A 24,281-nucleotide genomic window follows, 5' to 3' on the forward strand; every position below is an offset into this window, starting at 1 on the left:
TGGTTCTGAACACTGTGAGCATCTTGCTTTGGCTTCGCTTCGTTTATTTACAAAACGCACCTGCTGCTTCACCGCCATAAATCTGATCGTGGGGCTGGGACAGGTAGGTCACCACCGCTTGCGGCGGGGGCTAGCCTGCCGCAGAATTTTTATCTGTTGTAGACTGTCATTGCACCCGCCACCGCTTCGGTGGTGGTGGACGACGGCTGTTGTTGCGGTGAGCGTCTTTCTCTCCCTCTTCTTTTTTTCTTTCTTGTTTATTTTCTCTTCTGTCCGCACGAGGCAGCGGAGGTGGCTCAGCTACAGAGCCGGGAGCAGGCCCGCGCATTTTCTTTTCTTTCTTCCTACAGCCACAACAAGAACAACAATGTAATCGTGCGCATCGGAAAGCTCCGTGTGACTGCGGCAGCAGAGCGAGATGAGGGCTTCTGGTATATATGTATGAACATAGCGGTTTTTTTATTTTTCAGACCAAATCAAATACGAATAGGTTAGATGAAAGCCTAATCGTATATGAAATTGGAAGTGAGGGAGAGAACGGAGTAGAATATAAAACGAACATTTTTTTAGGAATATTCGATGCTTTTGCTTTCATTCATGAAGCAACCGTGTGACGCAGCGAAACACCAGAGGTGGTGCTCTTACTTATGTAGTTAGTTAAGCCTCTTAAAATTCGCAAGAATGGCAATGCAACCCGACGCCAGTATATAAACTCTATCTTCTCTATCTTACCAAGTTACAAGCTATAGTTTACTCTCTGCCATGACGGCAGAGAGTAAACTATAGCTTTACATCTGAATACAACAAACGGAAGATGGATATAGGTCCGTCCCCTAGAATCGTCCACTCTTAGTGTGAACAAGCCTGGGCTCTCGAGGATCCATATTGCCTCTGATTCGACCACGCATTGAAGTAAAGTCGCTGACTATGCGAAGACTCGCCTTAGAGTCGCTTTGAGCATGCGCCGTTCTACTTCGATGTGCGGCCACATCTTACAAATGGCGCTTTTAAGGGACAAGGCTTGTTCGCGCTAGGAGTAGACGCTCCTGTACAAGGCATGGTCTCCTAGGTTGAGCATCATGCAGGGTTCTCTGGGCAAGCATGCTATACTGCCGTGTCGCCCAACAAAATACCGCATGAATGAGCCTTATTACGACAGCGCGAATAGATCGCATCACTTGGCGCTGAACCCTGCTCCATCCGGCGCACAGCGATCGCAGCAGCATGCATGCTACGTGCTTCGTGTGATCGCTGTATCTGTAATATTCGTATGAATACTGCAGAGAATTTTGCTGACCTTCTAATATCGCGCGAAAGCGGTGTCGCACGGGTTTTGCTCTTGTGCCGCCTAGTTAGACACACAGTTCTCACCAACTGAATCTCTTGTTTTTATTCACTGACTGCGTCATTGCAGCACCATACTGCGGTACTTTCTGCTCCCTCGGCAACGCATTAATACGCAGCTGTTGTGCAGTTGATGTGCAGTGCTGCACGAGGTAGAAACGATTTCACTCGTGGCAGTGACCTACGGGTTAGCGTTTACGCAGTAGAATACGGTGGCTGGTAGTAATGAAATTTGGTGTCTTACCAACTACTGTAGGCTTATTGAAAAACTTTCCACTCGATTCGATTAGTTTCCGAATGATTTTACGCTGCGCCATTCGATTCATTCGACAAATCAAATATAGAGGAACACTCGATTCGCTGATAAAACTTTTTCCAGTGTTCACACGCCCTTTTGGTCTCCAGTACCGATGAGAACAATGCCAAAACATTACTGTCATGAACACACGCCAGCCGCATTTAAAGAAATATCCTGATTACACAGCACGAGGTAACATGGTCGCAAGGGCATCGGAGTCATGAAGGGTCGAGTAGCTCGATAGCATAACTTTTTTTAATATGGCGGTTCCTTCCAGAAAAATATTGCGAAACCCGACGAACTATTCCTGAACATTTGCAAATTACTGCTATCAGTTACGACTTAGGCGTTAAGAACAATTTGAGTTGATATTCTTTTCAAGTTTTGATAGTGCTTCAAAAATGCGTGCTTTCTCTGTGAGTGTCCTAAAGGCTATCGAGTGTTCATGCTCCGTCACTAGGCCTCAAAACGAGCCTATAACTGATAGTTTTCATTCCCGTTATGTCTCCTCGTGAGAGACTCATTCGCTCGCTGAAAATTACAACAACGTTCGTAGACGAAGCTGGCGAAGATGACCGAAACACGGCTGACTATAGACGGTGCCCCATGGCTCCCTTCCAGAAGCAGCGAAAGAAAAAAAATACTATATATCCGATACTCCGAATAAAGCATTTGGGGTGTAAATTTTCTTCACTTCCGCATAAATACCGGATTTTGCCTCATGAAGGAAATTTCAGTTTTCAAGCTAAAAACGGTAGCCGTTAATAAATATACATATCAAGTACAAACCGACATTATCCTAAACAATATTTTTTTTTTTTCGAAAGAGCAGCTTCCGCCTCTACAACTGGGGACAAAATGCATCTAAACAAAGATTATGGGCGACGAGCTATAGATACCTCGTTGACTGCTTAGGAAACTATTATGTACTGCGTAGAAACATCTCTGATTTCGGCGGGATGGAAGTGAAATTCAACTGAAAACAAAGAAATGACTATGAGCTGGCGCACACTCGAAAAAATGCTCTGAGTTCACTTTGTGCACATTTGCGTGCCATTGTATAAAACCGTTAACTAATATCAAGAGTTCTGGAATGATTTTCATCAACTAGGCCCCAACTGCCTCATTTAGGTCAAGTTTCTGATAGCGCCACTCCAGAATCCTCCATCCTGGAACGTGTCTGTCACGGCAGATTTGATTGCGAAGAGTTCCGGTGTGGAGTTTTAACAGAATCAGAACACAGTAAAGTCCTCGTCAGTTTTTATTTGTTGGAATCCTAAAATTCAGCATATAAAACTCTCAGATTTTTAAAATGCTGATGATGATGATGGTGTTTTTTCAACGCGTACGGAAATTTTAACGTTTTTCTCATTTCTTGCAATCTCTCTTGTATGGATGTGCTAGTGCAAGACTTTTACACGATTATGCCCGAGTATATGAAAATTTACACCGAGTAGGTGTGTGAAATGCAATCTTAAATATTCATAATATAACAGAGAGATAACAGACCTTATTGGTTGCATTAAGCGACTTCAACGGCGATGACAGTCCATGAAAAATAACAAGGATTTATGGCTGCTCAAATTAAAGGCAAACCTCAAGAGTAATGTGTATGAGACTCCAGACTTCTGTTACAACAATGCATTGCCAATATTCTTTCAAAAAGTCTAAATTATGCAACCCAATCAATCCGCCATCTCCAAACTCATGTGTCTTCATCATTGAAAATGTTCCTGCTAGGCCGCTCAAACGATCCCGGAAGCATCCAGTAGGTATTTTACATCATCTTTATTTTTAACTGATAGTGGCGCTGATTATTATTTTTCCCTCTCTCTCCCCCAACAGATTTCCTAGATAATAATAGCCTGTTCTCGAATTCATAACATCTTACTTAGTATAGAAACTATACTATATTTCATGATCCGAGTAGCATCCGGAACATGTTTTTGAAATGTATTCTCAATGGCATGCACCTTATCTAACAATAATTTTTCAGAAAAAACTAAATTCCTGAAACGTCCTCCGAATATGGAAGGTCGCTGATATTCTTCGTATTCACGGATCATGCAACAACAACAAAAAAAAATATTTGCCAACTTCAACATTTAAATACCAAGGGCATACTTTCGAAACATCACCATGGTTTCAGTACTGGTTAATTGTACTGACTCAGGTACTTGAATTTACGCATAATATTGTTACGTGATGGCATGACAAGCGATGGAACACGGCGACACAACAGAAACAGAACGATGTGATGGCATGACGATGAAATATGCTTTAACGGCCAGCAGGCCTGGCGCGAGCGCTCCGCCCCGCGCCACTGCCCGCTTCTTCATCTTCGTAGCAATATTGCATCATCACTTAGCGATCCTGAACGGATCGACACCGTTTTTGTCAACTACTCCGAAGCTTTCGAAACTTTTGCAGAAAAAGGTTTTCTCCAAAATTCGCACTGTTCCTAACGGCTCCTATGAGGATAAATTACTCAGGTGGATCGCATGCTACTTGCACGGCCGCTCGATGGAAGCGCACTAGGTGCGGCCTGCTACGTCGCCCGAAACCGGCGGGAGGCGCCTACTTCCCGTCGCCACCGCCGCGGCGCCACCGTTCGGGGACAGCGGCGCGCGGAGAGTTGCGCCTGGCTGCGCTTTCAGGGAGGCGTCGGCATGGTAGAAGCCTTTTATTTTAAGGATATAAGAGCTCCGCTTCACACAATTTGGCAACACGAATTAGTATATACTGTCATGTCTAGTGTGACCATGTCAGCACTCACGTGCTCGGCAACGATGTATACTAGAGTGTACCCTGAAAAACCTAATGCGATGGTGGGTCATGGCCACTCGATTGGAGAGCTCGCATTACCGTGATGTTGCATTCGAATCAAGTTGTTTGTAACACGAAGATGTCACCCGGCTGTGAACAATTCGAAGCTGTTCAGCTGCCATGGTAGCTTAATGCATAACCACTTAACTATGTCGCGAATTCCGTGTGTCATTTTCATACCATTTACTCATTCCTGCATGCAGCTTTTATACACAAATTGATGTTAACTTGTTCTAAGCTTATAGCGCTATCCAATAAAAATATATTGTCCTACTGTGAGCAACCTCTTTGAAAATGCGACATGTAACCAACCTTTCTATCTCATTCTGACAAATGTTACGTTGGAAATATGAAGATGTTTATTAGGTTAAATCTACGTGATAACCTGGGTTTTTCGACTCAGTTGGAGACCTTTAAACTTTTTACGCCAGAAGGCTATCCGTCATGGTTTCCCGCATTTTGCATGACCGAACTAAGCGCGCTTCATAGAGCCGTTCTGCCTCAAGGTGCTACGTATATGCGCCGAAAGATTTTATTACCATTTTTATTGGCTGCTCGCAAGCCCGTACAATTTTTGCTGGTTTGTAATTTTCTATGGAAGAGCGCGCATCGAGTGTTCCTGTTGTGAATGTTGTGAAACTCTTAGCTGCGATCACAACAATGTTCACGCTTCATAGTGCAACTGCAGCCGAGATTCAGCGAGCAGCCAAGTACGCTTATTAAATGGCCACACAAAAAAAAAGAAGAAAATTACCAATCGCAGATCGAAAACCTTTCATGAGAGAGGTTTATGCCATAGCCATAAATGTCGCTGCACTGTTCAGTTGACGTTTCCAGCCCAGCTCGCTATCAGTGGGAGCCGCAACTTAACAATATCTTGCATAGCGCCTCAGCATGGACACGATCATTGTTTTCATAGATTGGCTGAAGTACTGTGTACAGTGAGAAAACAATGATGAAACCAAAGGTTTACACAGCTTGCTACTTCGCCGGACCTCTTCAGACTTCATCATCCTGTTAATGAAGCTGCTCGTAAGCTGACAAAGCTTGATTACTTCCTTTGCGGGCTACATCAAGCCTCCATTGTCCTTGTTTTTCATCAACCTGTAACTGGTCCAGTTGACTCATATTTACTGCAACAGGCTCTTGCACGACGGACGTGTCGCCTCAAAACCATTACCAAATATCGTATAAATTAAGCAACAACTCGATAGTGATAAACAAAACTTGGGGTTCTTAAATCTCCTTGCAGATCCTCGTTAGAGTACCCGCTTTTTGCTACCTGCTTATTCACCGTATTCCGTAATTGCTGCCTCTGTCGCATATCATTAGAATGCAGCCTTAAGCCATCGCATTATATGAAATAGCACCCTACACATATCTATATAAAGCCCCTCTTTACCGAAGCCGTATGAACGTGCCCTATAGGAGTATAGTGTGCCTGACTTGGGATCTCAGGGTCCCACTTTCAATAATTCCCATTTCACACTTACATCTTATTAACTCTCTCTGATTTGGCAGCTCCTGCAACATTGAACATGTCATGTGTTCTCATTACGCCAAAGGTGTCTAGCCATATCACCAACGAACGTGCCTCTTACCAGAGAGGTATTTTTCCGACTTTCCGCCGACAGAGCGGCAGCCGGATTTTCTGTGGAATGTGGCTTTTCAGTTTATCGAATCGACTAAAACAGTCTCAAGAGTATAAACAAATGTTGTATGCACCGGCTCCTTTTCTTACAAGGCCACTCAGACTAGCGCGGCAAAATTTAGAACAAATTGTATGCTTATATAAAAAAAAACGGTTCGTACTGTTTTCTGATATGTCCTAGCAACATTACCTGCGAGAAAAGCTTCTGGTGCTACCTCATCGTGTTCATCTGCTTCACATCACATCGTTAAAAATCCTAGTTCACTGGCCAGCTCCTTGGTAACTAAATTGGTTAAACAACGTCACGGGAACACAGGAAAAGAGGACGACACAACTAGCGCGGTTTTGCCGTTCTCTTCTCCTGTGTTCCTGTCACGTTGTTTGCACTGTTAAACTGTAATTAATCACCAACAAGTCCACTCTGCTGTCCCTTGTAGCAAATTCAATGGCAGCTGATAGGGCATTATGCTTCAGTATCTGGACTTTTTAACCTCAGCGCCGCTTTCATTTCAGAGGAAGCGAGTGCATTTCCACTCCTCGCCACTGCCTTTGTCTGCAGCGAGCTCAGCAGATAAAATTTGAGGGTCTCTTGGATGTCTCTTAAACGGAGGACGGCGGAAGCCTACCCTTGTCCTATCATTTGCCTCTCATCGTTTGCCACAGTTCGTCATTTCAAGTCGTCGTTTGATATATTGGTCGTTTCCCAGTCATGATGAGTCTGCCTGCGTAGTCATTGTAGCGCTTACCACTAATAAGTAAGCAGATTACTCATTTAGAATCAGCAGTGGTCATTACATGTCATCCTTTCACATATTGGTCATTTCGTAGTCATTAGCAGTAATGATGAGTCATGCCTAGCTATTACAGTCATTACCACACATCACTAAGCACTTGTACTCATTTCTAATCAATTGCGGTCATTACATGTCATAGTTTGATATACTGGTCATTACAAATCATTTTAGTCATTATTAGCCATTATTAGTCATTAGCATTAGTCATTACCTCTATCAATGTCTATAATTTTTATTGATTACCTATCATCATCAATCATTTTCATTCTTAATCTCCGTCCTTGCACGTCCGCTTTTGCGACTGACACACCAGTGCATAGATGCGACGCACAGATTACAGCCACAGCTTCTGCGCACAGATTTTCGCTCCATAAGCCTAGAACGGCTTTCGCCTTAAAAAACAAACGCATCCTGTCTCAACGTTAACGTGCTTGCACACGCGCACACAAAAATGTTTGCGTTTACCACGCAGAGACGAGGCGAACGCGTCCAAACCGCGCGCTCAGTGCCGGCTACCCCGGCGACGACGTGTCCACGAACAGTGGCGCCCTCAGCAGAAATAGCGGGCGCAACTGTAAACTACCCAAGGACGCGCTTGCCCATTGACGGCGGCGCGACGCAGCAGGCCGCATCCAGTGCGCTTCCATCGAGCGGCCGTGCTACTTGCGTCTTGGTCCTATAAGTTTGTTGCCTACAACCAAGAACAGTCATCACCAGATCATATTTCCTCGGAAGTTCCCTAGGCGTCCGTCCTTGGTCCCGTTTTATTAATAACATATGCCTGCGACGTCATCCAAGTTGTTTCCAGCACTCCTCTTAAGCTTCGTTTATACGCTGATGATTGTGCTCTGTATCAACAGTTTACAGTGTCGTGATCAGGCATTCCTCCTTGATAGCCACCATCACCATCACCATCACCTAGTTGTGACTTGCGTCATCCACACGTGGGTGCAAAGAACATACGGGGAAACTACGAAGTGGCTTCCCTATAGAGGACTGTTGTCAAAATCTAGCACCAGAAAATGACACGTGACTGATTTAGGCAATCGACGAATGGACAGCGCCTCCATAGCCGTCGCGCTGATAACGAACACGGGTACTGTCGAGACTGCGCGGGTGGCGTCTTTGCACGTGAGCATAGACCGCATAATTTTACGTCTCCCTTGGCCTTCGGCGCGAAGCTATACTGGTGTTTGTGACAATGTTGAGGTAAGAGACGTTTTATTTATTTTTTTTTTTTGGAACGATACGGTGCGTTTCAAGCAGTTTAGGTTGTCCAATCCAGCAGATATCTTGAATTTCGCAGCTCAAGCGCGGTGCGCACGCCTCGTGGCTAGGCGGCTGTTCTGGTCAACGTCGGAAGGTAATGGCGCTGTTCGTGACAATGCTGCTCTTTCTGACGACGCAAAGTGCGGAACTTTTTTTCCTCACCAAACTACGCGGCATTCCAAGAAGTTCAGCCCAACACGCCAACTTGCTGGGTTACTACCGAAACGCCGCATGTGCTCAGTGATGACGCGAACACGTGTGTGATCCGGCCTGTCGGTGCGCAGTTGGATAAGAGCACGCTAACGCCTGCTCAGGAACTCCAGAACCGGGGGACAGCTAGGCTTTTACTCCGAGGGGGCAGCGCCCCCCCCCCCCCCCCCTACCTTTCCACATGCTCACACTAAAATCACTTTTACGAGCGTTGAAATTCTAGGACATTAAAATGTAGACTGTGTTGTAAATGAGCTAGCATGGACTGCCACCAATTTGAAAACTTTTTCTTTGCGTGAACTAAATTATTACTCTCAAAAAAAAAAAGAAAGAAAAACAAGTATTGAATGATCGACTGACCACAGTTGATGAACAAGAACCAGGGGATTGAAACAGGCCGTGCGCGAACTTCCTTAACTCAATTGTATATTGTTCGCGCGTATACTTCTTTGAACTAAGGTTTTTTATATACATATATTACATACCAAATTATAGCCCTTTTTCATTTCTTTGCCCACGTTTCGTTCGCTGGCTGAAAATTGACAGATTGCAAGAATAGGGCACCCTTGAGCCAACATAATTTCTTCTCGCAAAGAATCTGAAGGCAAGTTGTTGGGACCCTTAAACAACCTTTTGTTGGCTCCCTAAAGTTACGTATTCTCTTAAACCAGCTTTTCGATTGCTTGAACTTGAATCATGTGGTAATTTTGAGTGAATATTGTAAAGAGTATTTTGAAAATATGAAGTCGATAGTGGTTTAGAAGGCTGTATTTACGAACAATTCATAGCCTCATTCTTAGGGGTAAAACATGCTTTCAAATGGCGTAAACTCAATTTACAAAGTGTAAATTTACGAAGTGTAAAATGATAAAATAACAATAAAATAAAAATAAAATAAAAATAAAATAAAAATAAAAAATAAAATCAAAATTACCTGAAAAATAAGAATTATGACTTGACAAAATTTGCCCCTCCTTCCCCCCACTCAAAAAAAAGTTCCGGAATCTGCCACATCTTTTTTTCTTTGTCGAGCTTTTTTTTTTTTGCGTGTTTCTTTTTGGTAGTTTTGCATGGTTTCCCGTTGAATTTCATGGGGTGTTTTATCATCTCTTCATCAATGCACAACTTGTTTCAGGTTATATTTTTGGTCGGATAAATGTAACCAACATAGAAATAACATGTAAATGTGTTGAATACGAGCGTTCTGGCATCTTTCGGATTTGAGCAATGACTTAATGCGAGCGACAGCTTCCTCTTATTTTTGACCCCAAATCCAGCCGCTATTCTTGTTCAAGAGCAACCACGTGGGTGCCGTAATCTCAGACAAATTTGAAATGAATCTAGCTATGCATTGTTAACCATCCCGAGCAATCGGCGAACTCCGCTGGCATCGACTGGATGAAATTCCCCGCACATCCCCGACAACTCCATGGAACTACATGGCGCGCCCTATTTATTGAGGCCGCGCCGCTTGTGTAGTCAGTGTCAGTCAGTCGGTGGTTGCGGCGTGTTCGCAAGTACGACAACTGGACTCCCGGGGATCACCCGCTGCTGGCAAGCCCACGGACTTGCGAGGGAGCGACGCTTGTCTTGCATTGCGGCATCGTGACTCTCGAGGCGTCGGACTGCAACAGTGACCGGTGAACTATTTGGTGTTTGTTTATGTGACTCTCTCGTGTTTGATCTGTGTTGTAAAGCCTCTGTGTTATTGAATACCTCTGTAATTGCATGCTTAGCGTTTGTATTCTGTGAACCTCTCGTGTGTGCATTTCAAGTGTTCTTGTGTATTCCTTTGTATCGTCTCTTGCTGTGCATAAAGTGTGTTTTGTTTGTTACCTCTGACTCCGAACCTTACTATGGCTTGAACCGGCGACAGCTGGGCAACAAACGGCCACCCCCTTCTGTCACTACAAGGTAGTTGAATTCCGGCTTAGCTTGCCACGCAGGTCGAGGGCATCTCCTTTGCGACCGGAGCAGCTACGCCCACTCGAAGTGTGCATACCGTTAAGGGCGCATCGTTAATAAACCTCCTAATTATTAACGGGTGACAATTGCACTATCACTTAGGCTTTTAATGCGGTGTAATGTATTTTGGCACACGATTTCTGTAATGTATTAATGTTGCAATTTTTGTGTTACATGGTCTTTTGTGCGCTTGCCAAAGTGGGGTACTGAGGCTCTGTCAAGTTGCCAAAAGGCAACATTTACTTCAAGCCCCAGCCATCACGTGCGCGGTGATGGAAAATACTTATTACTATTGCTATTACTATCCCCCCGCGCATAATTCTTTTACGAAATCCCTAGAGGTTGCGTGGAGGCAACTCCAAACGAAGCCTTTCCCGAAACCTGCGTTATATGCTCGCATATATCCTGGGGTCTTATACTCCTCAACCTGTATGCTATGCGGCCAAAATGCCACTGCCTGTCCTCGGGACCGACGTCCCGCAGGTTTGAAGCTCTTGAATCACGACCTTGGGAGGCCGCGTTGCTCAGTTCCGACTCGGGCACACAGGTCTGGGTCGTGACAAGAGCCCTAGAAGTCGCGCCGAGCGCCATGAGCTCATGGCCACTTGATGGGGCTATAACCCCACAACATTTTACTACTTACTGTCGATGAAAATAAAGTTTATCGTCCTCGGTGTGGGCGCTCGCATTATTCATGAATTATCTTTGCAGTGTATAGAGTGTGTAATTGCGTCTTCCACCTGAGCTCTGAAGCGTCTTTCATAATTGGTTCACAGGAATGAAAAGGCGCAGTATCTGTCAGACGTTCCTGCGTGCACCTGAAATGCGCCGTAAGGAAAGGAAGGAAGGTTGGTTTGTGGGGTTTAACGTCCCAAAGCAACTCAGGCTATGAGAGACGCCGTAGTGGAGGACTCCGGTTCGACCACCTGGGGTTCTTTAACGTGCACTGACACCGCACAGCCGCCGAGGCCGGGATTCGAACCCGCTTCCTTGGGCACAGTAGTCGAGCGCCGTAACCACTGCGCCACCCCGGCGGGGTGGAAAAAAGGAAGGTGGGAGTAAAATGTCATTTGATCTTTGAAGCGTTCCTTTCATAATTGGTTCACAGGAATAGAAAGGCGCAGTATCTGCCACACTTGTTTCCGTGGACACCTTAATCTCGCCGTAAGTGAAGGAATGATGCTGGGAGTGAAAGTCCACTTGAGCTCTGAAGCATGCCTTCTTAATTGGTTCACAGGAATGGAAAGGCGCAGTATCTGTCATACTTGTTTCTGTGGACACCTGAATCGCACCGAAAGGGAAGGAAGGAAGGTGGGAGTGAAAGTGGAGCTGGTTACGAGGGACAACGCCGATGGCGACGACGACTTGAACAGGGTACTCCCCTGATGGGGCTGGGACAGGTAAGGTCACCGCCGCGTGCGGCTGGGGCTAGCCTGCCACAGAATTTTTCTGTTGAAGGCCATCATTGTACCCGCCACCCTTTCGGATGGTGGACGACGGCTGTTGTTGAGGCGAGCGTCTTTCTCTCCCTCCTTTTCTTTATTTTCTCTTCTGTCTGCACGAGGCCCCGCCGGGGTGGTGCAGTGGTAAGATGCCCGACTATTGTGTCGGAGTACCCGGGATCGAACCCGACCTCGGCGGCTGCGTTTCGATGGAGGCGAAACGAAGCGGCGTCCGTGTGCTAGGCGATGTCAGCGCCCGTTAAAGATCCCCAGGTGGTCGAAATTACTCCGTAGCCCTCCACTACGGCTCCTCTTTCTCTCTTTCCACTTTCACTCCTCCCTCCCTTCCCTTACGGCGCGGCTGAGGTGTCCGCAGAGAACAAGTGAGACAGTTACCGCGCCTTTCCCTTCCTATAAATCAATCAGGCAGCGGAGGTGGCTCAGCTACAGAGCCAGTAGCAGAGCAGGCCCGTCCATTTTCTTTTCCTTCTTCCTACAGCCGCAACAACAAAGACTTGAAACCCAGGAACGGGCGCCAAAGAGCTGAGCTCTAGTAGTAGTAAAAAACATTTATTTTAACAGAGGAGTTCGGGGCGCGCAGGGCCCTGGGCCCCCGCACAGCCCCACTACACTCAAACGTTCATGTTCCTACGGTTCATGACGTCGGCAGCTCGGTCTGTGGCGGTCTTTTGCCGGACCGGGTCCTCAGAGCGTAGCAGGGTCTCCCATTCCTCCCAGGTGGTGAAGTGCTCCAGACCCCGCGGGGGAGGATCCGCCGGGCATTGGAATAGAATGTGGGCGAGGGTGGCAGTAGGGTGGTTGCAAAGGGTGCAGGAGGGGTCGGTGAGAGTGGGGTGGTAACGGGACCTAATGTAAGGGGATGGGAGGGTTCGCGTCTGGAGGCGGCGCCATAGTGTTTGGTGGTGATTGCTGAGGGAGGAGTGAGGTGGGGGGTAGATCTGTCTCTCGACCCGGTAGGCCTGAGTCATCTCTTTAAACGTGTGCATGCGCTCCCGGGAGAACTCCGACGTGGGGACCGCCTGTGCCCGGCGTATTAGACCTCGGGCTAAGCTGTTGGCGGCCTCGTTGCCAGGGTTCCCCGAGTGCGCAGGCACCCAGATAAGCTCCACGTGGCGGGGCGGGTTGGCAGTGGGCGAGGTCAGTATGCAAAAAGCAGAAACATGAACTCGCCCACGTGCGAAATTTAGTAGTGCAGTTTTTGAGTCTGTGAGTATATATTTAGCTTCCATGTGGGCAATTGCAAGGGCGATTGCTGCCTCCTCGGCCACTTCTGAGGAGGTAACAGAGGGGAGGGGGAGAGTTGCAATGGACTGAAGGGTATTGTTCACCGCGGCTGCCGCCGCCTCATCGCCCGAGCATGCGGCGTCCACCCATACGGCATCCTAAAAAGTCTCGACTAGGCGATGCCTCTACGCCACAACCGGCAGCCCGAAAGCCGCTCGTAACACTGCTATGTAATTTTGCTTGTTTTTTTGCCTTCACAAACCATCACCACCGTGACGTTACAAAGGACGCGAGTTGTATTCTGTGCAGCAGCAACGCTCAAGCTTTTGCTTAGGCTTTCACATTTTTTAAATACACTCTCTGCCGAGGTGTCAAAGTTTTTGCTCCTGTCACTCCTTGAACTAGGGATCGAGTTAATGATCGAGTGGGTTCCGACTCCTGAATTGTTGGTCTTAATAAATGTTGTTTGCTGTTACTATTTGTCGACGTTTATATGGTTATCCTCAACGTAACCATACGTTCCGTCCATGGTGTTATTTTTCAACCCGAAAGTTAACACGGCTCAGTTTAGTCGTTCCTACAAAGCACGCACAAAAATCGAAACAGACCACAACAGTTTCGGTTTTGTCGCTATTGCCGACAGGGGAACCAACGTCGATGACCCACTCCCCCCTCTCTCTCCTTCCCCTTGCGCTTTTGGTTTTGGTGTTGTTCATAGCGGAGTGAGCGGTGCGGCTGAATTCCGATTTCAGCATCCTTGGCTTGTGGCCTGTAGGTGCAGTGCATACTTTGTACATATTAAGTGGCTGCCAGGCTGCTGCATGGCGTGTCGCATTTCCCTGCCTTCGCCTCTGCGGCGACACTGTCAGCCGAGGAATTAGCGACGCACGGACGGAAACTGAAGCTTGGGCCACAAGTCATCGCACTCCGGGGATCATAACAACTCATCGCACGTGAGGAAGCGTCATAGTCACGGTGGTAACAGTGCAAAGCATGTCGTCCTAGGCGGCCTCGAGAGCTTGCTTGCTGAGACAGCCTTTTCGGGGTAATTTGGCGTGATGCAGTGAAGAGCGGGTGGTCTGATAACAGCTCACGATGAAGCGTGGTGTTTGTTGGCAGCTGCAGCTGCCGACTCCAGCATACCTGACACGTTTTGCAGGCTCGCTCCGTCCCATCAGCCGAGCTACTGCCGCTCTGTGGCTGCCTGTCGCCTCGGACCGGACGGAGCCGTGATTGTTGACAACGCTACAGCTGCGGGGATTCGATCAAGTGACTCGGCCGCTCATCTGCTTCCCGTCTAGCGCAATATGCCCTTGCTGTGTGTGCTGCATTTATTTTCCCGCTTCTTGTGTGGTGCCCGCGTGTTACTTGCGGTATGCGAGGGAGTGCGTGCAAAGCAGAATGTTTCCTGTTTCTTTTCTGTTCGTCTGTGTGCGGTGGCACGGTTGTGTTGCGGGAGCCTTCGTAGAGGTTGATCAACTCCTGACGCGTGCTTCTGTTTATCCGACTTCGACTTGGTGTCGGCAGGCACAACAGCTGATGTTACGTAATGCCTGTTGAGCCGTGACCCTGTTGGCTGCTTTGCTTTATGCGTAATTTTTATCTCCGTGAACCGCTCTAGATAATCGCATGTGCCTGCTTAGAAAGAAGGAAAATGACCGTAGAGTGCCTGGGAGAGGGGCTAGGAGAGTGCAAAGCAAGGTAAAAAAAAAAAAAAAAAAAAGCCGTTGCCGTCCGTTTGTCTTCCGTTACTTGAGGAGGATAAAGGCTCGATTTCTGCTGGCCATGACGTCGCGAGAACAGTGCGGCAAGGTTCCTTCTTGATCTCATCGATGCGTCAAGCGTATGCACGTGCATGAAAGGGCTTTCTTTCTTGCAGTTTTTCCATGACTTGCCTCTACTGCCTCTACTTCGTGCGTGACGTCTGTCCGGGTTCGCAAGCGTCTGCAGCTAACATTGAAACCAGTGGAACTGTATAATGGCAAAATGTAAGTTGATGCAGCTGTGATATATTGCATATGCACCCGTAACGTTTTTCTCGCGCTAGGATTATTGCGCTGGATAAAAGAGGAGTTTTTGAATGCTCCGCCGTCTTGGAAATTCTGTGATGCCCAGTGAAATTTCACTGCGTGAGCAAGTTGCCTGCGTGCTTAAATATGACCTTGAATTTTAATCTTACATGCTTCTACATTTCAATTATAAAGATGCTGGCCACTTTTTTTAATTAAATAATGTTTTTCTTTTTTTTTTTTTGTTATCGAAATGCCTTTAAGGCCCACCAGAAGTGTGTATTACATGAGGGCTGCAAGAAATGGGCGGTAATAATAATGAGAATTCATAATGCAACAAGGGTAGTAAAAACGCTGCAGTTGTGCCCATGCAAATATTTGAAGTAAGATAAAAGTCAAAACGAACCAACATAGCTTAACATATTAAAAAAGAGAAGGAAAATTCAAATGCATGGAATTCAGAATGCTAAATGCAAGCAAACAAACTGAGGAGAGATTGAACTTTTTTGTAGAAATCATTTCATATGTTTCGCTGAGCAAATTGTGCTCATTGGTAGCAAACTTTGCCTCTTGATAAATGTTTTGCAAGCTGCCTTTTTGACAAAATGTATGCCTCAGTTTATCCTTAATGGTGGCTGCCAAGCTGGATTTACACACGGGTCCATTTTCCGACTTGCGTCATCTTTAGAAGTGTCATTATCCCCCTAACTATGGGTATCTGTTTGGTAGAAACACCAGAAGTGGAAGTGACATCCAGTTCCAGTGTTTCCATCAATAAGGTGACTCATTGTCAGGGAGATGACACTTCTGAAAATGATGCAAACTCAAGAGTATGGACCCTTGTTTAGTTAATATGTTATCTATTATTGTACTTGTGGTGTAAAAGAAAAAAAGAATGGGGTGGGTTTACATGTATAGGTTTATAAGGTGATCATGGTAATAAATGTTTTCAAAAAGCGATTCACACAACAACTGATCAAAGTGTTTTCTCCATAATGTTTCATTGGCATTAATGCCATGCATTGGTGCAATGCTTTGCCTCCGAGGCTATTTTTAAATAAATAAATGAATGTAATTTTACCTGGTTGTATATCCTTTTGATACCTGACGTGCTAATTACACCACAAATTTATATTCAATTAGGTGCATGATTGAAATACTTTCTTCCTACATTTAAAACTTTTGCGTACATGTGGGGTAGTACCCAATATGGAGGAAGTTATTCAGTCGGAAGCATACAGCAGAGTTATGACTTTCATTATTTATATGGCTGTTTTTAGAAAGTTAGGAGCGCTAGAGGGTGAATCTGCTTACATTTTCTGACAGTCACTTATGAAATACGAGCCTCACATTACCACAGTGACACTCAGTTCTCAAGAGGAAATAAATAATGCATAGGGCACCTAGCCGACCATGATTCTGGGGGAAACTTCTCATGTGAGCATCTTTTGCAAAATTTTGTGTTTTCGGCATCGTCTTTTTCGTTTGCATCCGTTTAAAAAATCCTCACAAACGACGCAACAGGGGCAAATATGTTCAGTATCAACTGAATTCTCTTGACTTATGCTGTGATGTGTTCACTCCCGTTCATGCTTGGGCAAGCTAGCTGGTCAAGGGTTGTGCTCACATCACTGACGTACAACGCAGTTCAGGTATGCTAGCGCATTCACATCTTGCTGTGCAATGAGTCGCATTGCTGGTTCCTTTTCAGAGCAGTATTAATAGCAGTGAGAATGATGTGTCTTCTAGTCTTTACTAATGCCCACCATCTGTTCTACACAACATACATCCAGCAAAATGCCTAAAGAACATCATGGCAAAGTTGTGTCATCTATAAACAGCTCAACCACATAAAAAAATATATGGGAGCAGTCTCTGAAACTACATTGCAGCTCTCATCATTTGCAGTTTTTCTGACAGCGACTGGTGTGCAAAAAAAGTCAAGAAGGTTTAACTTGACTAAACCTAAGGTGACATAGCAAGAGCGCTCTAGTCTTTCGTAGATGTTTGCGAGCGTCAAGGACACCACAGCCAGGTCTAAGCAATGCAAAGGTGTCGAGGGAATTGTGAAGGGGGAGGGTATACATAGTTATTAAAACTTCAGCTATCGCTCAGAACTGGCACCCCAGGTGGTAATGACAGATACTGATAGCAATTACTGATGTATAATGGGGTTTTAACCTTGAGTAAACTTTCCATACAATTCTAGATGACACGAAAGTGTCGAGGGCGAGTCATGGGCAGCGGTGGCAGGAAAGGGTATGCAAGGAACTGGAAGGCTATGTGGTATTTTTTCGGGCAATGTTGTATATTTGTGGAAATGGGTACCGGTACGAACAAACTTTGCCAGGTCTGTTAAGATGAAGAAGCAGATGTGCGAAGTAGAAGAATGGAATACCTTTAGCGCGAAACAACTAGGAAAGAAGGATGACTGAACACATAGACACGAAAGCACTCTTTTGTGTCTATGTTTTCTGTCCTCGTCTTTCCTAGTTGTTTCGCGCTAAAGGTATTCCATTTCACTATGAATCAACTCGCCCACTAGAATGGCTTATTGAACTAGAAGAGGTGAGTGCCAGCTTGAAAGCTGTGGCTCGATAGCGTAGGCTACCATCCCGCGTATAGATTTCCACATTAACCAAACCGTACGTAACATGAATTAAAATATAATGATAGGCTGATTCTGATATAACCCTCCCATATGAAAGGAGAGGCCAGAGTTGGCAGCTCGTGCCAAACATATCTGGAAACTCTACGTCCTTTCAGTGTACGGCCGTGTCATCTGCCGGCGCCATGCTCACACATATCAAACACGCGCCGACCAAGCTACGGAATGGTGTAGTAAAGGTTTCAGTTCAAAAGTTTTGGTGGAACAAGCAAACATATTGGAAGAACTCTTTGCAGTAGTTTTTAGTTTTTCCTACTTCACACTGCCACTTTTAAAATACAGCAACATAATCGAAAAATGCAGACTTCTGACAAGGGCTGGTCCAAATGAACCCTGTGAAGTTACTCTCCATGGAGTCAGCAGAGTACTCTCTGCTAGCAAACAAACTGTTCGAGGGTCAGGCAGAATACACCATGAAATGATGTTCCATCTTTTCGAGGCAGATTCATGGGCACTTTTGAAAATATTTACACTGGGAAAGATACCCAAGGCTTGGAAAAGAGCCATTGTAATCCTGTTCCTGAATCCTGGAAAGCTGACAGCTTTGCCTGATAGCTATAGGCCCATAGCTACATTCTGTCCCACCAAATCTTCGGAAACATTCTGAACATTAGATTAATCTTTATCCTAGAGTCACATAAACCCCTTAAAATTCACTGTTGTGGGTTTAAAAAAAACATACTCACCAGACCACCCTATTCAGCTCGAAAACATCGTCCGAGGGACATGTATACACATGCAACATTGTCTTGCTGCCTTCAACATGGAGAAGGAATATGAAACAACCTGGAGGTCCATTATCCTATTTGACATAAATGATCTGGGCATCCATAGCAGGATACTGAACTGCTTAAATGACTTCCTTTCTAATCCTTTATTTGAAATACACCTAGGCTCAAGTTTTTAAAGGACCTTTATTTGAGAGTATGGAGTGCCTCAATGGTATTTTTTAAGCGCCACTTTATTTACTGTACAAATGAGCTACATAGCTAGAACGATCCCCAAACTCATTGTGTATACATTGATGGTGTCCGTACTGCATGCACCTCTAACATACCAAAATACGACTGACAAATACAGTTAACAATAAATAGAATAGCAGCATGGGCTAACAAAATTGTGTTCCAATTTTTCCACAGAAAATAGTGGCTGTTCTATTCTCACTAAAACGAAGCTTGCGTGCACAGACCCCCTCCTGTGTACAGGTGGTGGTCTGTATGTTTCCTCACATGTTTCCTCACATAAATGCCCTCAAAAAGAAACGAATTCAACATACTGCATTCACCTACAAAAAAAATTCTAGAAGGCACATTGGACTGCTAAAATGCGACGAGGCAGAAGCCATTATAGCGCAGTGGATCGTAGCCCTCCACTACTGCACCTCTATCTCCTTCTCTTCTCTCACTCCCACCTTCCTCCCTTCCTTTATGAAGTGGGTACATGTGTCCGCGGAGAATTGTGACAGATACTGCATCTTTTTTATCCTGTAAATCAATTGCAAATGCTGCTGATGCTTGCTGTACTAACGCGTCCTAGCCATCTGGGTCTGCTTCTGTTTGCTGTGGGGTGCGGCGTTCAAGGAAGCGGCAAATTAAAGACGCCACACAAAAGCCTGGATCGGACACCCGGATCGGATACCCGGCAGGGTCAGCTTATATGCATGAATAGACCGATGACGTCATGACCTGTCATGATGGGTACATCGGGCGTCCCTTTTTGAACACAATCAGCATTTCATAGAACGCATCAAAGTTCACTGGCGTTCTGTAATTTGTTTACAGGAAAGAAAAGGCGCAGTATCTGTCACTCGCAGAATTCCGCTATCATCCTCATGGTAGACAAGGGGAATTATGAAGAGTGCTTCACAATCTGGGGTGTGGCACAGTTGGTAAAGCGCTGGGCTGGGGATCCAATGGATGGAGGTTCGATTCTTAGTGGAGACAAGGCTTATTAATTTGTTTTTAACTCTCGCTGTCAAAAGTGTGGCGCCTTTGCTGGCAACCTTCTGTCGACAACGATGAGGCATTAAAGGCTTTCGCCTTAATAGTGTCCGGCAACCCTACCCCCTGACACATTGATACCATTTTCCCTCTGTGTGCGACTTCGCATGAACACACCTTATTAAGAAACAAATACCATACGAGCACGCGATACAAGAGGTATTCAGCGAAAAATACGGGAATCGTGCGGTATTCTCTACAGACAGTTCTAAAGCAGCACTTTATATTGAAAATACTGTAATATGATAGAAGAGGGAGAAAATAGTAACAGCTTTCGAGTGCTCATGGGTTCTCACAGCTGAATGTTATGCCATTTCTGGGGTGTTAGAAAAAAATATTGCAGAAAAATATTAAATGCAGCATCATTTATACCGACTCATATTAAGTAACCATGGCACTAAATCCCAGAAATGTAATAGCACCTTTAACTGCAGGCATAATACATTGCATATATCTGCTGAAGCACAGGGACATGCAGTAAAGTTTCGTTGGGTACCAAATCGCGCTGAACCAGTGGCAAGAAGAGAGCTTATATATATGCCTGCAACAGTTCATTATGCCGAAATACAGAAAGAAAGTATACCACATGATGATTTTATAAAATTTGTTAAGAGAAAGCAGAGTGAAATGGCAGGCTTCATGGAAGAATGAAATAAACAATCTACATCTTGTCAAGCCAATCATAGAGGAATGGCAATCATGCAGTCTTTAAAAACGGTTCATCAAAGTTATTTTATATGCACTGATACAGGGATCGATCGCTTAAATGGGCAAGAGGGCTCGAGTCTTTCATAGGAAAGGGTTAGAGGGTGTTATAGGGCTCGATTTTTAAACCTTATTTAAAATGAGATCCAAATATGTGTTAATTTTTTCTGATAACTGCTGGTAGCAGGGACTCACATTCTTCAAGCTTTCATGCGTATGGTTCTTCAATTATTTTTTTCTTTCTTTGTTGTTGGTCTTGCAAAAGATCGCACATGCCCACTGGAAATCTGCTGAGGATCCTCCCCTCCCTACACTTCTCTTTCCCTCCTAAACTATTATACTGTGCCAAAATGTTCATATCATTTTTTTGCCAATCTGCTCACTTTGTTAACCTCCTCATGGTAACCGTAGGACTAAATTGATCAGATTACTATTATCCATAATTGAATTGCTTGATGTTTTCCTGAAACGTTGGACGACGTCAGTTGCAGTAAAATACGTACAAAACAAGCTGTGTGTTGTGAACCCTGGAATGTTTAAAGCAGTGTAATTATTATTTAAAGCATCACCTAGATTATGAGGTTTCACTTTGCGCTGTGGTGTTATTGGCGTTTGTAACTGAATGCGCAGTTTTATGGCACAACAATATACGCAATTAATTCAATATTGGTATTATTTGGCTGGCATCCTAAATTGGCTGATGCTAGATTATCATTTTAAGGTCCACATATTAGATGTCACAAAATGTGCGAGGCCAGGGAGCATCGCACAGTTAGCACAATCGAATTCATGAGGAGGAGGAGGAAGATGAGGAGGAAAGGCTGGGAGGTTAACCAGTAAAAGCAACTGGTTTGTTACCCTGCACTGGGGGAAGGGGATGAGTGGATATAAAAGTTGTGAGAGAGGGATAGTTGAAGTTAATACAGTCACATAACAGACACGCCACATCACATCATGTTACAGTCATGTCATAGCAAACTCATAGTCTTTCGATTAGGCCTGTGCTTCTCATAAAGCGGAGCAGTGCCTGGGAGGCCTTCACCGCAGACGATCGCCGTGGCCAGGGACCTAAACGAATTCACGAAATCCCCGTGGCTGAGCCTGGCTGACACGCCAAAGGCACCTCACTGCCAACAGCAGCACCGCCGCTTTGTCTTGAATTGGCATTACCTCTTCCGGTGCTCCAATGTGCACAGCTCCCCCCTCCAGCCATCGTAATAAGGCCTTATTATTGGACATCAAATTCTGGCTGCATTATTCCTTGTTATTGTTGCCAAAGCGACACTACGCTAGTCATCAAGCCATTTCGCATGGCAAAGCGTGGGCCAAGCTGTGCATGCGCGAGTCATGACTGCGCTTCACCGCATGCTCCGCCGGTGCCGGAGAAGTGACGTCATAACCACAGCTAGCGCCAGCTGCGCATCACTCTCTGCATTAGTTGCACGGAGAGGTGTGTGTGGTGCATATATATGGCTAGGAGCAGGCGGCCAGAATCGATCAATTAGTGAGAAAGAGAGCCCGGCCCCTGCTCAGCGCATGCCTAGGCTATCCTAAGCGTAGCCATGCAGGTGTTGCTTTCGCAACTCAACTAGGTTTAACCGGAGCTAAACCACTGCCAATTTTTAATGATGCATAAGACATTCTGTGTATGGATCACCATGTGGTGTCTGTGTATATGGACTAAATAATTTATAATTACATTTTCTTTCCTCACCAGTTTCAGTTTTGGTTTCAACAGCCGAGCAATGGCTATGGCATTAAAGTGGAGTCTGGGTCACGTGCAAGATGAAAAAACAACTGCAATATAGTCACTGCTTCACTTGTATTGACTCCTGTTCTCTATGCAGGCTGACTTTTGCATTGTGGTAAATTGCAACGCCAAAGGAGCTATTTTATTACAGTTTTTGCATCCCTTACTAGACCTAGACTCTATTTTGACTTCATAGCCATCTCTCGGCTGTTGAAACTGAGGTCAAAACAAGTGAGGAAAGAAATTTGATTATATTTTACTTATCCTTGGCAAATAGCTTGCGGTGATTTGTGCATATTAATATCCTATGCATCGTTACAGAAAAAAAAAACATGCAATTAAATTAGGTGTCTGTATTCCTTTAAGAAAGAAGACACCACTATGGAACGAGTGTTGAGGTGAGGCGAACTAACAATAAACCACATCTTATGTTCATACACTAATCTAAAGAATGTAAGAAAAAATATATTTTACGCAGTCTTACAACGAACAGCTCACTTTCCATCCCAGCTTGCTCTTGAGAGAGAATGCACTAGTCAAATTTTTCTGCATTTTTCATTTCTTAAAATGAAGCAGAGCTTGTAAAGAAGCTATAATACCTTAGAAGCATTTCAGTCTTTAACCACTAGTGAACGTAAACTTTGTTCTTGGTGTATAATAGCCTTTTATGTTTCCCGCTCTTCAGAGTGATTCTAACAAAGGAATTTCTTGAAACAAGCACAGAGCATCATAGCTATCACCATAGCCGGTCACCTCGCATGCTTAACTGCTACTCTCTCGCTCTACACCGGGCATATTGTCTTCTTATGTTTCCATCTGTGCACAACGGATTCAAACGCACCACTATCACATTGCCCTCCTAAGGTGCGTTAAGTGGTCCCACAATGTTGTAGGGGGCTACCGCTAAGGTCCTCCGTTACCAATTTTGCCGACCTTGGCCTCACCTCAAAACACTAGCTTTGAACCAAAAGCAAAATGAAACATGGCATCCTTTCACACATACTTCGCATTCAGCTAACTTGGCCAAATTGCATGCATTCTTTCAGCATGAAACCCACATTTGTTTTCCTTCTGTCCTTAAGTGATGAACAAAGTGCCTATGTAGGCTGAAGTGTAAGAATGCGATCAGAGTGAGCCATAGCAGTGTCAATACGGGGCTCATGTAGGACCAGCAGGGTCATCCCTATTTCGGCTGTCCCAGTTATTCCTCACAGGCGGCTGACACAGTTATGAGAAGGGTTGTCCCAGTCGCACTTCTTTATGTGAAACTCACAGTGGTCCCACATCATATGCTGCTTTGGTTACTTTTTTGCCCTAGCTTCTTATTGGCCAATAGCTCGGACAAACTATTTTGCTAAATCTTTTAAAAACATTCTGAATGTTCGGTTAATGTTTGCTCTCGAATCCCAGGACCTTCTTGACGTCCATCAGAGTAGTTTAATAACATCAGTCTTTAAAGTACAGTCTGACAAGCTTTTATTCGCAGGCAGTGCAGTCTTCATGGTTACCTTTCATCTCAAGAAGGCCTAGAGCACAACTTGGCAGTTTGAAATTTTGTATGGCCTTGCACATATAGTAATTTGGAGCAGGATGGTAAACTGTTTGAGGGACTTCCTTTCCAACTGCTCATTCAGTTCATCTAGGCAAAGCTGTGTCAAAGAACTTTATTCAAGGGAGTGGGTGCATATTTAAGCACTATACGTTTTGTCTTAGAAACGAATTCCAAAGACCATGATGTGCACAATCTGTGTTGATGCCCTGTATATAGCATGCACATCAACCTATGTGTGAGAATCAGATACAGATGACTTGAACAAACTTCCTCTTATGTGTGAGAATCAGATACAGATGACTTGAACAAACTTCCTCTTTGGGGAGGATGAATAGGAAGAGCTGTAGAGCTTGTTGCTTTAGCATCATTTTGATCATGAGTGCATAGCATGCAGGGACTGAACATGGAACATGACGATACAGGTGCTGAACTTCAACTTGTTTTCAAAAGGCTGTCGAAGCAATGCATGGACAGACAAAAATGTATTTAAGTTCACCTCAGAAAAAAAAAGAAAACAATGGCTGTTACGTTCTCACTAGGAAAACGGTTAGAC

General features: G+C 44.9%; 1 protein-coding gene across 5 annotated transcripts in view; it reads left to right on the forward strand.

Moving 5' to 3' along the window:
• The first annotated feature begins 13,753 nt into the window (after positions 1-13,753).
• Positions 13,754-24,281, forward strand: part of LOC146192195 (sodium-dependent phosphate transport protein 3-like) — a 91,265-nt gene continuing 80,737 nt past the window's right edge. For 3 of the 5 annotated variants that reach the window (XM_084602372.1, XM_084602375.1, XM_084602376.1), the window contains exons 1-2: positions 13,754-14,362; positions 14,924-15,032. In XM_084602372.1, coding sequence (XP_084458498.1) covers positions 15,023-15,032 — 10 coding nt within the window. In that variant the 5' untranslated portion in view covers positions 13,754-14,362; positions 14,924-15,022. Of the gene's footprint in view, positions 14,746-14,923; positions 15,033-24,281 lie in introns of all 5 variants that reach the window. The other 2 variants (XM_084602373.1, XM_084602374.1) reach the window with 2 other exon arrangements.

Source organism: Amblyomma maculatum, chromosome 4 (genome assembly GCF_055883805.1).
Source record: "Amblyomma maculatum isolate TAMU_Amacu chromosome 4, ASM5588380v1, whole genome shotgun sequence".
Lineage (NCBI taxonomy): Eukaryota > Metazoa > Arthropoda > Arachnida > Ixodida > Ixodidae > Amblyomma > Amblyomma maculatum.